Source organism: Propithecus coquereli, unplaced genomic scaffold (assembly GCF_000956105.1).
Source record: "Propithecus coquereli isolate 6110/MARCELLA unplaced genomic scaffold, Pcoq_1.0 Scaffold18, whole genome shotgun sequence".
NCBI lineage: Eukaryota > Metazoa > Chordata > Mammalia > Primates > Indriidae > Propithecus > Propithecus coquereli.
The window spans coordinates 10,953,102-10,971,317 of NW_012142745.1; the positions used below are offsets into that span (position 1 = coordinate 10,953,102).

Below are 18,216 nucleotides of genomic sequence, written 5' to 3' on the forward strand. Positions count from 1 at the left end.
AATAAATTTTAGAAGTATTAGATTATACCCTGGAGTATAAAATAAGCATCCATAAACTCCCAGTAGTATAAATAAATTATTGAATAAATAAATGAGGGAGAATAAACAAATCTCTCATGCAGAAATCCAAATAATTTATGTAGATACTTTGTCCTTAAGGAGGTGAAGCGTAATTCCCCCTTCTTCAGTGTGGCCTGCACACAGTGACTTCCTTCCAACGATTACAGTATGGAGAGAGGGAGAAAGAGAGTAATTTTATAGCGGAGAAGCCTGACAAACACAACTTCAGCCCAACAATCCAGGTCACATCAGCAGTGACAAGTTGTGTTCATATGTGATGAAAAGGGCACTTTATCTCTGTGGTTTTCCTCCCCCAAAACCTACAACCACAGTCCGATCATGCGTAAAACATCATAAAAATCTATATAGGGGAACGCCCTACAAAATATTTGGCCAGCCTCCTCGAGGTCACCAAAAACAAGGAGAGTCAGAAATCATTATAGCCAAGAGCTGCCCAAGGAGACGTGATGACCAAATGCAATGCAGCCTCCTAAATGGAATCCTGGAACAAAAAAGAACATTTAGTAAAAAATAAGGAAATATGAGTTAAGTATGGACTTTAGTTAATAATAAGGTACAATATTTGTTCATTAACTGGGACAAATGTGCTGTGCTAATGTAAGACATTAATAAGGAAAACTGGATGTGGGGTCTATGGGAACTCTGTAATCTCTTCACAACTTTTCTATCAAAATATACTTTTCAATAAAAGGTTTATTAAAAATTAATGCACTTATAGCCTTGAGTGAAGCATCATAAAAGCTATCCATGTAACAAGAACATTTGTACCCCCTTAATATTTTGAAATTAAAAAAAAAAAGAGAAAATTAATGCGCATGCACACACACAATCACTCTTAGTTTAAAGGCTGTGCAAAAACAAGCTTTGGGTCATATCTTGGCCTGTGGGCCATCGTTTACTAATCCCTGCTCTAAATTAGCTACTTTCATTCTCATTTTGTAGCTGAAAAAAACTGAGGTCAAGGACTAGTTCTAATATATCAGGGTTAATCAAACCCTGTTATGAATCATGCCAAAGTCTATGCTCTTTCTGTGGTAGGATAGTACAATTCTTTTTCCTGCTCAGAAACATCTGATGATTCTCCACTGATATTTTTAGGAAGTCCCTGTAGATTTCCTCGAAGGTCCACTGACCAAGACTATCCACATTCTCACCCCTAAAAGCAACGCGGACTGGGAAAGTGGGACAGCTGCATTTTCAGTTCTGTGCGCAGCAGAAGAAGGGCCGAGAAGTGCTTGTGGTGGACACACCCGTTGGTGTCTGCCAGGCTTGCTGTGAGTAGTCACCTAAAATTTTGTAGTTATTAATTATATAGCTTTCTGTCCTAGCGTTTTCGTGTTTGTTCCCATAAGTAAACTGCAAAACCCTTTAACAGTAAAATTGTGACTTAAACTTATTCATACCTGAAAAGTTTTTGTTTTTTAACTTGACCTACAACATTGTTTGGGGAGAGATCAGATCAGACTCCCAGACACCTTTTAGTTCTCAGGGAAAATCACAGCCAAGCTAAATTTTTCAAAAAAAAAAAAAAAAAATTACAGCCCTGTGAAACGAAGCAGAAGCCACTAGGGCAGAATCACTGAGTGATAGGGTTAGGGGTGGTGGTCCAAGGCTGGGGGGTCCAAGCCCCATTGTGCTATGTGGACACTTTGGTATGTATGTCAAAGAAACCAACTCTCAGCTGTCAAAACTACTCGGAAATACCTTATCTGTGTGTGCCATTTCCTTGCAAGAAGGAAGAGCTCTGAAAAAACTCCCGCATGAGCTAGTGGCAGGGCTGCACCATTTCTAGGCTGGCAGGGGTCCCTGCGATCGCATGCAGTTGCTTTGTCTGGTAAAGATCCACATATTAGAGTAGGACGAATTCCAACCTGACCTAAGTTATGAGACCATCGTGAGTCCATAAGTTCAAGAAGTCCTGCAGGGCAGTTCATTCTTGCTTATCAAGCACTTTTGTCACAGAGCGTGCAAAGTAACAGCTTGACCAAGATGCAGAGTATCTGACACACTCAGAGAACGTGCTCCAAGCTCTAGGAGTCTACTGACACAGTCACGATGTGCTAGCTGCAGATCAGTCACTAACCACCCAAGCGAGGGTGTTGGCCTACCTTGTGATAACGTCTGTATCTAAAACAAGAACAACAACAATAACTAACACGTGCTGAACGCTTAACGTGTGCTGGCGACGGGGGCCAAGTGATTCACATGCTTTCTGGCGTTCAGGCCTCATCGTGATCTTTCGAGGGAGGTCCTGTCATGATCCCCATTTCCTAAATTTTGAAGCTTACCCCAGAGACTTACTCGCGCAAAGTTACTATCGAGTAAATGATTAAAGCAAGATTTTAATCCACTCTGCTCCAAATGAGCTCCCCTGAAGTAGAGTTTACATTCCCTTCACTGTGCTCTTTGAAGCCTAATTCTATACTTACACGTTTAGTAGATGAAGGTCTGGTTCAGCAGAAGCTACAAACTCAGGAGCCAGGATCCTTTGGTGGCTCTTGTTGCTCCATCTGCCCGACACAGAGCAAGGGCTCGGTGAGACGAATCGTTATTAGTGAAGGTCCAAATGAACAAGCGAATGCACTCGGTCGCCACTCCCAGCCTGTCAGAAGGCTCTGTCCAAAATCTGAATTAGTAGGCTCCATTCATTTGCTTTAAAAAGACAACTTGTAATTCATAAAAGACTGTTTAGTTTTTCAAATAAATTTTTTAAGGGGCATCACATATAATGAATTTAGGAATTTGGGAGATTGAAAATGATTTCATAGGGTACGATCAAAGTAGCTTCCAAATGAAGACCAACACACGAAAAGACACAGCAGCCTGGACACTGTCCTGGGGCGTGTGAGGGAGTCAACGGACATGGAGTTCAGCTCACACCAACCTTTCTAGCCTCTCCTGTCGCTGATCACAGTGTCTGCGCATCGCACAACCAACAAGGTCCTTTATGGGAAGATGGGAGTAAATGAGGTCTGTGTGACTCTCTGCTGTGTGTTCCCATGGATGCTTAACCAACCAAGTTAATATTTTGTTCTTACTTCACTTCCAAACACTTAACTAAAAATATTAACACATTGCCCTGTATCATTTAATAATCAGAGTGTGGGTGCACTGCTGTGTCATTTGTAGAATTAGGAACAGATGTTTTGAGGGTAGAGAAGGAAGGAAAAGCATCTTAAATAATTCTTTTTTCCTTAAAACCCTCCCTCACACCTGGTTTCAGGACTTCTCTCAGCCTTAAATGTTCCCTTGTGAAGCAAAATATGCATTTTAAAAAATGACTCTGGGACTTCAGTGCAGCATTTGGACACAAAATGGAATTAAATGCAGGGTGGCTCTAAACTGCCTTCGCGTTTCTAAGGACCAAGCAGCTATTTGCTAAGGCAATTTCATTTGAGCTCTGGAGGATGGCAGCATCTCAGGTACTTCTGGAGGTGCCTGTGTGTACTGCCTACTAGAAGCATTTTCGGATTGCAACAGGCCGCACATCCACACGTGCTATGTTTCGCTGGCAAATCCAGAGGCAAAAGTTCAAATGAGAATTCTTGTTACTTTTTCCCCACCCTCCACCCTTCACGTTGACAAGAGCTAGGGTGAGCTCACTGGTGATTAGGAGCTCAGGAAGGCTCCCAGAGGCAAAGGGACCGGCTCTGGCAGCCACAGGGGTGTTCTCCTCGGAATATTTAAAACATCATCAACAGTGGGATTGTTGGTTTGACAACCAATATCAAATTCAAAACCTTCTATATAATTTTAAAAGAATGAGAGAGACAAGTGCATCCTTGACTTGATAACATTTATTCAATATTCTTTGAAATTAGCAAGAATCGGAAGAAGCACAGATCAATCAAATACAGCCACAAAAATGTCCTGGATATAAATAAAGATGCACTATGAGAAATACTCACTACTGAAGGAACCAGTACTCTCTTACGTTTACTACCTCCTAGCAACAAACAATTCAAATGTAAATTTACTCACGATACAAAAACCTTGACTTTTTAAAGAAAAATATAGATTCAGATCGATCATAATTTGCCTCCCTAGGCCCATTCTTTACGCATGTTTTCAAGGCCTAGTTCGACGACTGTTACAAAAGTGACAAAAACAAAATCAAACGAGTGTTTCTGCAAAGTTCAACAGAACAGTGCAGAAAGAAGTTACTTACCCATGCACAGAATAAGGCAAAGGCTAATTTCATTCGTGTTAGGAATAATAAATTGAACTAGTTTCTTTTTCACAAAACAAACATTTCAGACTTCTTTTTAAGTAACGGGTATACTGTATTATGCATCATACTCTACTTTACATGTTTTTCCTAACTCTACTCAGAAAGCCAGCACGTACATGTCAAATAGAAACTTCTCCTTGATTAGACTTATTCTGGTAACAACCGCAGAAATGAATCTGGGTTTTGTGATAGTGTCTACCATGGAAAGAGCACACACTAGTGGAAGCATACAGTGTAGAGAGCTGAAAGTACATTAAAACGTAGTCTATGGATTTCACAAATTCTGTTTTTAAAATATTTTTTCCAAACTAAAAGCTGCAGAAAATTAGTTCTTAAATATTCTACCGAAAACTCTTGAGCAGCTAACATTTTAAATTTCTTAAGCTTTTTATTTTCTTAAAAATATTTCAATGAGTGTAGTATCTCATCTTTTTGAAAAATAATCCCAAAAAAGATTACAAATCTTTTGTTTTAATCAGCGTGACCAAGGGTTTGTCGTCAGGACTGTAATCCTCATAGGCGATGGGGCTCACGTCGTACATCGCGGGCCGGGATTTCTTTCCAAACCTGAAATCACAGACGGAGAGGACTTTGGTTAGATAAATATTGGATCTCAAGTCCTATAAAGGCAAGTGGTAAGAATATTTTATATTCATGAATCAAATGGAACTCTGCAAATACTGTAAAAAATATATTCTCTACGAAGTACAGAAATGTAAGACATCCTGCTATTAACATTGAATGTGTATGAACATTAGTCTTCTGTGCAAGAGGCAAAAAAATGGATTTCAGAAAACATAGAGCCCAAATTAAGGTCAAAGCTTCTAGGTTAAATTTCGGCAAAGCAGTCAAGCATGACAGTTCTACAACAGGTTTTAAGAAAATGTGTATCGACTGTCTTTTCCTTCTGAGACCCATAAATATTTGAAGAGGCAAGTTTATTTTACATCTACTCTAGTGCAGTCTTCCCGGGCTGACAGCCTCTCCTGTGGGATTTTCAGGGGACAAGCGGTGAAGGCTCAGAGTTCACCTGAGATCCCAACACAAGAAGGGCAGAGGGAGGAAACAACTTCGGATACAAAGGTATTTGTCCACAAACTATGGCAGCACCACCAGGGAATCCCACCCACTTGTTACCTCCTAACCCCAGGCACACACAGCCGGTGTTTTTCTCTGAGCGCAAAGCCATGGTCCCAACAGATTTGTGTATCTCAAAATTGCCTGGCCAGCAGGACTGACTCCCAGAAACGGGAATCAAAATCCAGTTTCAGGACTTTCTGCCAAACCAGTCTTAAGATGGCAATTATTAAAATAAAGCCAATTCAGCTTCTGGGTGGTCTCTTCCCATTCATGACCTCACCTTCCCCAAAATCCCTGGAGTGCAACATGATTCAAACAACCTTCCACCCTCACCCACCGTCCTCCTCTGCAGAGACAACATTTGTTAACTGTTTCAAGTCCAACAGAGCTCATTAAAAAGGCATTTTAAAAGAACCCTAAATTTTAAAAGGGTTCCCAGGATGGGGCCCCTAGGAATGAAAGGAACTTATTTATTATGGTTCCTGTCCCATTTCTCCTCTTTTCCTATTTTTTCTCCTTTGATATCTTTTGAAAAGTCTGTCTTCTCATGTACAGAGATGGGAAGTATAATTGCATGGGAAATGAGAAAACAGTGCATTCTTCATATGATCTTTTATTTTTAAACAGTCATCCATCTTGTGTTCCTATTCGCTCAAGTTTTACGGGCTTTTAAGAGCACAGGGGCAAAAGCCATGTCAGACAGAATGTGGGATTAAAGAGTTAAAGTGTTCTGCCCCCAAGAAACCCATAGCTATCGCTGCCATGTTACCAAAGCCTTCAATAAAAGGGTTTCTATCATGTGAAGCCTCACTAAAGGCCCAGCCTTGTGCTTGCACAGATGGGGGTTGGGCTCCTCGGCCCCCTGCAGCCGGTTTATCTCCATTGCCTGAGGCCTGCATAATCTGAGAACAGGAAAAGTATCAACAGGATAATAGCCCATTGGGCCTTACACTTTCTCCCAAGTCTGAAAATTTCCAAGGCTACTTTAAGATGCAAATATCTTGATAATTTATTTCTCATAAAATAGCTAGAGACATTGGCAATAACATATCACTAATAATATTAACTTCACAAAAACTCCAACAACCCAGTGGAAGCTCTCCATATCCTAACATAGCAGGATAAGTGGGATGGTTTCCTGTGGAAACTTGGACCTGAGGGCCAAAGAATGATACTAATTAATTGATTAAGTAATCAATTGGTTGGCTGAGAGGAAAAACCCGAACAACTTAATAGATTGACTATACCTTTAAGACACCCGTTTTTAAATATGATTTCATAGTTTGAAGAAGAATCTGCTCCCTCAAAATTGAGAAAGTTGAATGCCTTCATTTTATACAACCCATTACCAAGCTGCAGTTCAAAGAGCGGTAAACTTAAACGTTGCCGTGGATCTCGTTTGCGGATCAGTGTGGCAGACCCGCAGAGTGTGACAAGGCCAGGGCCGACTCCACTCAGGAGCGAGCCGTGCGTTCACCTGGGCATGTTTGAAAGTAGCCTGAAGAACAAGGAGCGTCACTTTGTGTCCGCACTGGTTACGTCAGCTGTGTGGCCTGGCTCTAACACGATTAACTCCAAACCAGTCTGGGTCATAAAGTATAATGTTGGTTATAAAGGGAACCTGGTTAAAGTAACATTAACACCCCCGCTCTGGAAAAGGGAGCAGGCAAGCTTGGAGCTGGAATCCCTTTCTTTCGCCCTACTAGCTGCCAAGAACTTTGTCCAAATTCCTTAGGTGAGTTGGTCTCCACCCGAAATGCAGTGTCTACCATATGGAAGCTAAAACGGCTTGCTTTACAGAAACATTGTCATTTTTAAACACATAATAAAATGAAAGAAGACTTTCTAGAACCTCCTACACCTCTCCAGTGGCAGGCTCACGCTTGGCGACAAATGAATGTGCATTCATACTTACATTTAAAATACAACAGCTTTTTATATCTCCGGTGTTTCTGAGAATTGGGTGGATGTTAACAAATCAACAAGCTACCACCTGTAGAATTCCATTTGAATCTCTCAGGCACTAAACCAGTGTCAGAGGTTGCCTGTTTTATTGCAGGAGTTTTAATGGAACTGCTTTCTTTTTTTTAATAACACACTCCTTTCCTTATCAATAAAGTACATTTTAATGGTAAAAAATACAATAAAACTGGAAGTTAGAGAAAATGCTACTGTAGACTAGGGGTTAGTAAACTATGGCCTGCAGGCCAGTCCCAGGCTGTTGCCTGTTTTTTTAAAATAAAGTTTTATAGGAATGCAGCCAAGCCCACTCACACTGTGTTCTGCTGATTTTGTGCTATGAAAGCCGAGCTGAGTAGTCACAACAGAAATCGTGTGGCCTGCGAAGTCTAAAGTACTTTGCAGACGGTAAGGATGTCTGCAGACTGCAAGGATCACCCTAGTCCCATCTCCAAAGGACCAGCTGTCAACATTTGTGCATTTTTCTTCAGTCCGCCCATCCCTCAGTCCCACGTCCCTTCAATTCACTTTACAAATATGAATATGTATTAAGAGTCTCTGAAAGTGTCATATACAAAAATATTTATTACGTATTTTAACAAAACTGAGAAAATATTCCCCATACTGTTTTGTGACTGAATTTTTCAATCAGTGTTCTGTGTGATGTTTCACTCAGAAAGCATCCTTATCAAGTTAAAAAATAAATCATATGAGCTTAAAAAATATCCTTCTGTGCTGGGTGGGGTGGCTCTAGTTACATGTTCCCACCTGAGGCGGCTCACGTGTCCCGACACGAGCCAGACTGTGACACTCAGGAAGTGTCTACTGAGGATCCATGAGGGAGCTAGAGTTTTAAAAGATGGGGATGAGCTGACATTCACTCTCTCCTTGCAGCAAAGCAGCTCGAAAGCCCTGATTTGACGGCTCCATCCCCAGCACCCCCGCACCCCCAGCGGGGCATCAGACACTGTTCTGAGCGCTCAAGCAGCACCTCATTCCACTGTCTCGTTTTCCTAGACTGATCATCTCATCTCATTGCTATGACAACCTTGTGACATGAGCGCATATCATTTTTCACATCTTACAGAGGAGGAAATGGAGGCTTAGGGATCATTTTCCTAAGACCACACCCCTGGGGAAGGTGGAGCTGTCTGGCTTCCAAGCCTGGGTTCTGAACACAGCGTCACAGCCTTCCTGCACGCGAGGACCCTGCAGACTGCAGGTGGACTGCAGCATTTAAAGGCATCGCCTTCGAATCAGCGAACCTGCTTCTCATTTACAAATTCTGCCTTACAAATGTCACGTATAAATCCTGGCTTTCTCACTTACACACTCTGTGACCCCTGTGTAAATTGCATTATCTTGCTAAGCCCAAATTCCTTTCACCTATAATAGGGGACTAACGATACACAGGCCCAGGATTCTTGGGAGATTCTTGTGAATGATTCAGCGCAGTGTCTGGCCCAGGGGAAGCTCCCGGTAAATGCTGGTTGTCACAGAAGCACTAACGAAAGTCGTAGCACCAGTAGTATCAACAGCACTGACATCTCAAACATCGTATTTGGTGACGTCTTATGTGTCTGTTTTTCTAAAGAAGCAAAAGATACGGCAACCAATTATAAGGCAGATGAATGAGCATATGTTCTAGTTCATAGCCCTGTGAAAGTCAACCGCTGAAACAATACCGCAGAGAATGTCGGATATTGAGAAAGGCCAAAATTGTAAGGTTTTGAGCTATTTGGGAAAAAGCAAATGTGTTCTTCCATAGCTCTTTTTTTCTGTTTTCTGTGATCAGGCACTTCTAGCTGGTAGAGCAGTGAGCAATCAGCAACAGAGATGTGACCTCAGCGTGAGAACTTGGAGAGCGCGGCTTTGCTCCCCCGGTCAGTTGCGCACTCTGTCCTGCCTGAGTAGAAGCAAAGCAAGCTGTGGAACAGGTGACTCCTGGGATGAGAAAGGGAGGAGGGCTCCTCTGAACCCGGCTCCAGCACCACCTGACTGCTGACATCAGAATCACCAGACATTTCCTCAGTCGCTTGTGAACGTCACAGGTCACCCACTCAGTTTGTGTCCTGTGTGGCCACTGGGCTGCAGTCATTCTGATCCAATGTCACCTCCTAGCAAGTGGCAGGGAGACAGCCCACAAAGTAGATATTAAAGCTCCTGAAAGCTAGGGAGAGGGTAACATCCAAAGGTCTGAGATTTTGCCAATACCTTCCTAGGGTTTCCAGCCAGAGACCCAGCCATGGCTTCTACACAGCCACGCTGCAGAAACCACAGTCTGAATATGTGTTCAAAAACATAAGTTTTTCTGGATTCCAGATATTTGGGAAGATATTGTTTTAATCCATAGTTTTATCTGTAGTCACTGGTGCATGTAGGAGCTTGTTAGGAATTTCACAGTAAATATTTTTGATAAAAATCAGCACCAAATAAGAACCAGGTTTGGAAATGCTTTCAAGTTTATTTTTTCCATCCAAGGGTGTTTAGTTAAATATCTTCCCAGTGGGCTTTATGAGCAGAAGGCTCAGAGGAATCTATGCTAAACCATTCTGGGACTGAAATAAAATCATCCTCCTCTTGAGCCCTGAAGGATCTTGGCCATGGGTGCCTACGGGGACAGGGGAATCTGATTTCTTGGGCCTCCCAATACATGAGAGTAGAAAGCCATGGCCTCTGCTCCCTCCTGGTGAACCAAGTCCCTCCAGGAACAAAGAAGAGAGAAGACTCCTGAGCACCGAAGCAGCTTTTCAATTCTCTGCTCCTTTTTACACTCTCTGCTTCTGGCCCAGTAACTTCAGGATACTGTGAATACTCCTGCAAGGTGGGGTCACTTACTGAGCTGGTACCCTGGGATGAATCTACCTACCTCTCAAGCAGGTCATGGCATCCTATGCCAACCCCTAACTGAGATCACCCATTTATTTCAGACCTCAAATTTGAATGAGGTCTGCTATGTGCCAGGACCCACTGGAGACACAGAAATAAAAACCACTGCCCTTTATTTATGGAGCAGTAAAGAGTCAAATAAACAGTTAAGGTGGGGCTTGCAGGGGCTGGTGCCAAGGCTTCCTGGATGCTGTGTTGCCTGAGTTAACTCTGAAAGCAAGGAGCTGGGTTGGGAGGGTTGAGCTCTCTTCTCCTTCACAGTTGCCTAAGGAAGGCTGGTGCAGCTCCCTCCTGGGCAAGATGCTCCAGATCCCCCAAGTTCTCTCTCCCCTCGGCTCCCCGGCTAGAGGCTGAGTTCTGGCTTCTGCTTCTAATGAAGTGGCAAGACCACTGTAAGATCTGAGACTTGGCTTTGGAGGCTTTCTTATAGAGAAAGCAAACTTTTTGAACCTCTATGCCATTCAGATAAAATTTTGGTCTTCTCATGTGTTGACTGACAGTAACATCTGACATTACAACAAAGATCAGACAGCGAACAGTTGCCTAGAGCCCCAGTACGATACCAAGCTCAGCCCGCTTTTTACTACAGCACACTGACTCTCTGAATTGTGTGCTTTAGATTATTCTATCAGTTAAAAGAAAAGATGGCTTACTTGAAAAAACAATATTGCTATTATTTTTGGATTCAATCCTCTTTGCAAAAGTCAGTAAAAAATGTTATATTAGCTCATTTCTAGTGTTATATAATAGATTTGGAGAAGTGTTATCTGTTTATATAATCCATTAATATTTATAATTTAACATGACTGTCATAACTCTCTAAGGAAATAGAGTTATCCCTTTTCGTAGTTGAGGGAATTGTATTTATGGAAAGTTAAATAATCTGTCCAAACTATAGAGTCGGATAATGTAGTAGTTAAGGCTCAGTGTTGTATCTCAAGCACCAGAACTTATGCTCTTTCTATGTCACCATACTAACTCCTTGTCCCTCCGGGAGTCCTCCCTCCAGACAGGGACACTGCTTCAAATAATACAAACTCTAGAAGTACAAAGATAGCTGCTTATCGTTCCTTTAGTAGGCCCTTAAATCAAATGGAATCATTCATATCCATGTTGACTATTTGAAGAGCAACATAGCAAAAGACATTCCAAAAGAAATCATCAAAAAGTGTTTCAATATACAGTGATTAAGAATCAGATATTTATAGTCACAGATCAACAAAAATTCAATGAATGGCTGTATTCAATGTAAAGAAAACAAAACCAAAAGCTAGCAGCAAATTAAAAGGGGTTTGCTTATAAAGTGGCCGAATGATCTGCCCCCTATACTTTGTTGAATCTATGTTTAAGTCTTTAAAATCCTCTCTTTGCAGATGTAAAGTCTTGTTTATCGTACGACCCCGGTACCAAGATGTACATGTGAAAGCCGCATCTCCCTCCTCCACCGCCGCCCCCAGCAGCGCACCTGGCGTGTCGGATGGACGCGATCGCGTTGCTGAACTCGCTGTCGATGCTGCGGCAGTTGTAGAACTCCTCGTAGGCCGGCCTGGAAGAGCCCTGGTACTCGATGCGGCTGATGCGGCAAATCCCCACGATCAAGATGATGAGCATGAGGATAAAGGCCACGCAAAGGGCTCCGATGATGACGTAGAGGGAGTGGCGAGGCATGTTGGTAAGGCTCTCCGCCATGTGTCCGGACTTCCACTGCAGGTCTGAAGGTGAAAAGAAGCAAATGTCTGGGTGTGAGCTGTGCCCTTTAGAATGTGAAGGTCTTTCTCTTCCTTATATCAGTAACTTAAAACTTAAGGGCCACCCAATCTGGGAAGAATGACTATCTATGGATAATCCAGATCAGGGGTCAGTATCCTTAACACATGAGCAACTCGTACAGATCATTAAGAAAAAACCAGGAATACACCACAGAAAAAATGGGCAAAGAGTGTAAAGTGGAATTCATCAAGGAACACAAATAGGATATGGTTTTGCTTCATAATTATTCAAAAAATGCAATTCCTTTACCAGCTCCCAAATAGTATTTTAAAATTATAACTCTGAGTATCAGAATCAGCTATTCTTTACCTTGAAAACTTGCAATTGGAAGAAGAGCGCAGGTAGATGCCCAAACAAGGGGCCTGGCCTGCAGACCCGTCTCCTAGAAGCCTAACAGAACAACGGCCCATGAGCCTGGCCTGAGTGGTTCCTGAGAATTTGAGAAGAATGCATGACCGATGTGACTTCCAAGTTTGTGTCCAGATCCTCCTGGATGTTTTACCGTGACCTCTGCAGCCTGTTGTCATTCAAGTCTTCCTGCCTTAGCTCATAAGGCCTGTGGAGCTTAGTGAGACTAACTGACCATTAGCGCATTCACTGCTCCATCTGCGCCCACACACACAGAGGCCGACGGAGCACCGTAAATCATCGCAAGTAAATGGTTGCGATGGGAGGGAGAAGGTGCTTTGTGAAACCAGAACCAAGGCCCCATCCCCAAATCCGCAGCCATTTCACTTGGCAATACCTGGTGCACACTGAGAGAGACGATTCATTTTCCTGGCTGAAAAAGTAAGCGTGATTTACTTGATTTCCAAGTATGATAACATTCTCTAAAAAATTCAGTCGCAGGCTGGAATCCAACGCTCAGCAGAGAATGTTATAACATCCCTTTAGCATCAACACAGGGCAGCCAGTACTACGTTTCTGCTCCAACTCGGTAGAGTGCTCAGATCTGATCGCTACGGAGGGTCGCGTGAGTGCTTGCTGAGTTCTTGAGGGCTGTGCACAAACTTCGCAGAAATAACTTACACGTCATACCGATTGCATGTATGCAGTGAGTGCACTGCCACCTGGCCACCACGGTAAAAAACCGCCGCACTGGGTTATGTGCTCATTGCCGTGTCCCAGGCAGCCTGCTTGCATTTCTGACCATCTGCTCCATTTCCCAAAACTCTGTGTTCCAGGCTATTTGGATTGGGGGGGAAACCTTTCTCAAAATTTCTCCTAAAACCTTTTCTTTCCTCCCCCTGTCCTTTTCTTTAAAGCTAAATTCCACCTACTGTCACCTAAAACTTTTCTGCTAGAAGTGACGGTGGCTCCTTTATAGGCTAATTGGCTTGGTAGCCAGGATGGATCTGAATAAACCCAACACTAGGTCTGAGAGGCAGCAAATTTATGTGCACCAGGTGGTTGCAACTGCCGTCTCCCAGTCCAGGCACTATCCTCATAAGTCATCGCTTTGCTGCATCCCGGGAGTCCCCTCACATGAATCATTTACTGTGTTGGCTATAGCATGGCATGGGGGAGAGTCATGAACCAGAAAGTGCCAGATGGGTTGATCTCATCAGCCTCTGCAGGTGCATGACCAGGAATGCGTGCACTCGAGCTGTTCGAGAAAAATGTCATATTGGTGGGTCCGAGGGATCATTTGCATTTTTATTTAAGCTAAATTTGTTTGAGGTTTTGTATTTTCCAAAGTGCCTTTGCATTTAACATTTCGGTTCACCCTTAACAATCACCTTGAGCTAGGTAGAGGTGCGAGACTTGGAGCGGCTGCTCAAAGTGGAACGGGCAGTCAGTGGCCAAGCTGAGAATAAAACCAGATGCACCAATGACTTCCACGATGCCAAAAATAGACTCTAGTTATTTACATATTTATTCTAAAATGCATTGCTCATATCTAGTTTTTAATTCACCTAGGTGAACATAGCTAGACTAATTTGCCCACCTATGTTATTTAAAAAGAGAGTGAAAGTCACGGTGTGACAGTCTTGTGAAGATGTCACCTAGATAGCTCAGTAAGTTTTGAGCCACCTGCTGCCCGGAGCAAGGAGGGATTTCAAATGACTTTGTGTTTTCTATCGCTCAGGTGAACAGGACAATCCAAGCAGTTAATGAGATTGAAAAAAATCTGACAACGCTTGTTAATCTTCAGAAGAGGAATGAATGGGAAAAGGGAATGAAAGGAAGAGATCATCTCCTTCATAGGGATGCATTCACTGAGCATGTGCATTGAGCACCTACTGTTTAGCACCGCCAGGCACACTGCCTAGTGCCAGGGAAACAGAGTGAGGGAAACAGAGAGAAAAGTGGGCTCAGGGCACTCTGGGTCTTTTGAGGGATACAGGGATCAAACAAATGACCACAAAATAAATGTACAACTGTGGACGAGCTCTGCAGTGCTGCAGGAACGGACAGGGTATGTCCCATCTAACGGAGCACTGAGGGAGCTTCCACAACAGGAGTCCCAGGGGCTGGGCTCTAGGAGTGAGTGGGCACCAACCAGGGACCAGGAGGAGCAGAGGGAAGACTGTTCCAGGCACAGGACCAGAATAAGCACAGTCCTGCGGGAGGATGAGGAGAGCAGCAGGAGGGCTGGGAGGAGGACAGAGAGTGGCAGAGAGTGGCCCCGGCAGGGAGGACGTGCCGCCCTGCAGGATAGGGTGGCCACACAGGCCAAGGAGACAACAATGTGGCCTTGGGTCTTCAGTCATTTGGGCTTTAATAGGAGCTTGGCACAGGCAGGGTGGAAACAGAGAGGAGTCCAAGTGTTCCATTTGCACTTTGAAAAGATCCTCCTGGCTGCGTGTGAAGAAAGAATTTGAGGGGTAAGGAAAGAAGCCAGTTCAGAGGCTATTGCAGGATGGGGCAGAGTTGGCGGCGGCTTGGCCTGGGGTGGTGGTGGGGAGACAGAGAGGGGGATGGGATGCGAGTGCTGTGTTAGAGGGGGAATCAATGGGACTAAATACAGCAATGAGGGGAGAGAAAGGTGGCCCCCGACTCTCAATTTCCTGGCTTGTGTCGCTGGATGGATGGTTTGAGTGGAAGGTCCTGGAGTTTGGTTTTGTACATGTTGAATTGGAGGTTCCTTTAAGACGCCCAAGTGGTGATGTCACATAGTTGCATTTGGATGTCTGGCTCATTATTTTGGTTAATAAGAGCTGGCGTGTACGGAGAGCTCAGTATGTGCTGGACTCTATTCTATGTGTTTTAGGTGTTAACTCACATATTCCTCCTATAATGCTATGAGGTAGAAACTGTTACCATCTCCATTTTATTGATGTATAGGAGTCAGCTGAGACTCTGGGAGGGCAGTTCCTTGCCCAGGGTGACACACATAACGAGTGGTGGCTCCTGGGTTTAAACCCAGGTTCTCTGGTGCTAAAGCCACACACTTCAATTAGTAAGCAATGTTTTTCAAATTCAGACCGTGGAAATCAATGCACTGGGGCCAGCCTCCCATTAAAAAGCAATTTAGAAAACTGCATCAGAGTGTCTCACATTTGTAAATGTATTACTTTATGTTTCGTGTGTGTGTGTGTGTGTATGTTAGTCTGTGTTACATGCAACATCAGGATGTAAACATATTTCTTATATGTCAGTCAGTCACAAGGCCTGAAGACCATTTCCCTGTGCTATACATCCTTCGGTACTCTTCAGGCAGGGAAGGTGGAAATAGATAGATATCATGGGATATCTACATGCACTTTAGAATGAAATGTCAAGGTCTAATTATATCAATAACAACTACTATATAAATAATGCCTGTTACCCCAAAATATTCTGTATTTATAAAAAATTAACTCAAAAGCATCTAATTTATCAATATTCCATCAGGTACAGAGAAATGACATTTCGAGCAGGCACCCAGAGTCTCCTAGTTGTTCAAAGAGGATGCTAGCTAATAATAAGGCAACCATTTATGCAGCACCTACTATTTACCAAGTGCCGGTATGTGCTTGCAGGCAGGCAGAGAGTATTTCTCACCCATCTTTAACTTTATTATCCCATTTATCAAGGCGTGAGGCTCAGAGACCTTGTTTTCTGGCCCAGGAGTAAGTTCCTGAGTTGGAATTCAAAACCAGCTCAACTTGCAGAATTGAGTTCTCAACCACAGAACTCCGCAATAGTGTTCTTTCCACTCAGTCAAGCTCTTTCCCCACATCTGGTCACCACTGCTGCCCAAGAAGGAAGGAGATGCATTCCTGTTGTTCAAAGTATTTAACAAAGTAACTATGGATTAAATGGGATTTGCAAGTCACCCTTGGGTCCCACACCATTGCTTCCTGGTAGCCCTCCAACGCCGTGTAGCTATGTGGGCCACAGTTCCCTCTGTACATCTGCACTTTCTTGTTTAGATCTGCCAACCAGACCTGTGCCACCCAGGCATCCTCCACTTGGTTTCTGGCCACTTCAAAGGATCACAGGTGTGTAGGATTAGAAGGACACCTCAGAGGCCGTGGGTCCCATGACTCATCCAGAACTGGAGGCCTCATCTAGCTGTCCTTTGAAGCCAATCTTGGGCCTTTCTGTTATTCCATCCTTGTACATCTTTTGCCCATATTGTCATCACCAGAAGAAAGTAAACTTCAGTTTCTTTTTTTATAATTATAGGATTTTTAACTGTAAAACTTCTTGATGATATCCTATGCATTCCTGACTTTTCTTCTTATCTATTTATCCTATAGATTTATCTTCATGAAAGTCTGACTTTAAAAGGTATAAATAGATATTATTCTGCCCTAAGGTACTAAATTTGTCATGTCATAGAATTACCACATTTTAGAATTGAAAATGGTCCCATTTTGTGGATAAGTAAACTGAGGCTTAGCACAACTAACTGCAGTCATACAATGAGTGCGTTGGCCTGGGCAGGAACCAAGGTCCTGTTACCCCAAGTCCAGGATCCTTTCCACCAACAGATTCCTCCTGACTGGACTTAACATCCTCCACCAAACTGAAGCCATTTAGCAGTTTTATCCTTGAAATCCCTTTCTGTTCCTTGTCTCTCTTTTCAACAAGAGAGTATTTTTCACCCATCTTCAGCAAGGAATGTTGGGTTCTAAAACCACTCTGCATAAAAGCATTTCAGAGGGTTGAAGGGGAGCCTAACAATGATCACCCTCTTCTTTCTTGGGTTATGAACCAACAGGAAAGACAAAGATTGAGTAGATAAGAGGCGAAATAGAATCTTCCTTATTGGTCAAGCTGATGTTAGAGAATGTGGCCCACATTTGGAAAAGAGGGCTTCCCAATACTGGCCGTCCTCCACCTGAGACATGCACTGAGAATTAGACCACCCTGTCCAGCCACAGGCAGTGCTGGGCCCCTCCCGAGTGCCTGATCTTGTCACGTTGCATGGAGAAGCAGAGACAGCAACAGGTCAGCCCAAGAAGGAGATAGACAGACAGACAAGCGGACAAGCAGGCAGGGCTGTATATACTGATTTGCTTCCTTCCAAACTCAGAGCAGATAAGTCATCCTTATGTGTCGAGGGGCAAAGGAGCGGGTAAGAGGGCCCAAGAAGAACCTCCTATGAAACCTTCCCATGAAAAGAAGCAATCTAGGACGGGGAAGAAGCATTCCCCCAACCAGCATGGTCAGATTTCTTCTGCCGTGAAAATCAAACTGCCCTGCCTAATTTAAATAAGAAAAAAAACACCTTTCACAGTTGAATCTCGAACAGTTTCCAAAACATCTGAAAACCCAATTCCACATCGGTTCTCATTTTCACTTCAATCCTAGTAGATATAATGTTTTAATAATATAAAATCTTGATTATGACATTTTCAAACTTCTGTTAGTTCACCATAGGAGAACACTTAGCTTTAAGCAGCCCAAAATGTTTTTCAGTTTTTCTTTTAAGCTTGTCCTCACTGGACTATTCTCCAGGCAATAGATGGAACCTGATACACTTGAAGATACTTGAAGACATAAATGAAAAGTGAATTTACATTCTCTGTGTTGTTTTTTTTTTTTTTTAATTTTCAACCCAGAGACTCTATTTTTTTTGATATGATTCTAATGCTTCTCTGTTAAGCACATTTTTGGCGGCATGGGTAGCAGTGAACTCTGGATGACATCTGAAAATTCTCATCCTGGTGGACAGGCCAATTCAGACTCAGGAAGCATACTAAACTGGGTACTAAGTAAACTGAGGCAGGGTAGCCCAGGGCGTCCCTCTGGGCCTCTCTGCCTCATCTGCC

The 18,216-nt window shown here is 43.2% G+C and overlaps 1 protein-coding gene across 1 annotated transcript in view; it reads right to left on the reverse strand.

Annotated features, from left to right (window-relative positions):
- Positions 1-4,767: 4,767 nt before the first annotated feature.
- Positions 4,768-18,216, reverse strand: part of DNER (delta/notch-like EGF repeat containing) — a 361,378-nt gene continuing 347,929 nt past the window's right edge. Inside the window, exons 10-11 of the mRNA XM_012642476.1 lie at positions 11,706-11,952; positions 4,768-4,879 (exon numbers count right to left, since the gene is read on the reverse strand). Of these exons, the coding sequence (XP_012497930.1) occupies positions 4,768-4,879; positions 11,706-11,952 (359 nt within the window). The remainder of the gene's footprint in view (positions 4,880-11,705; positions 11,953-18,216) is intronic.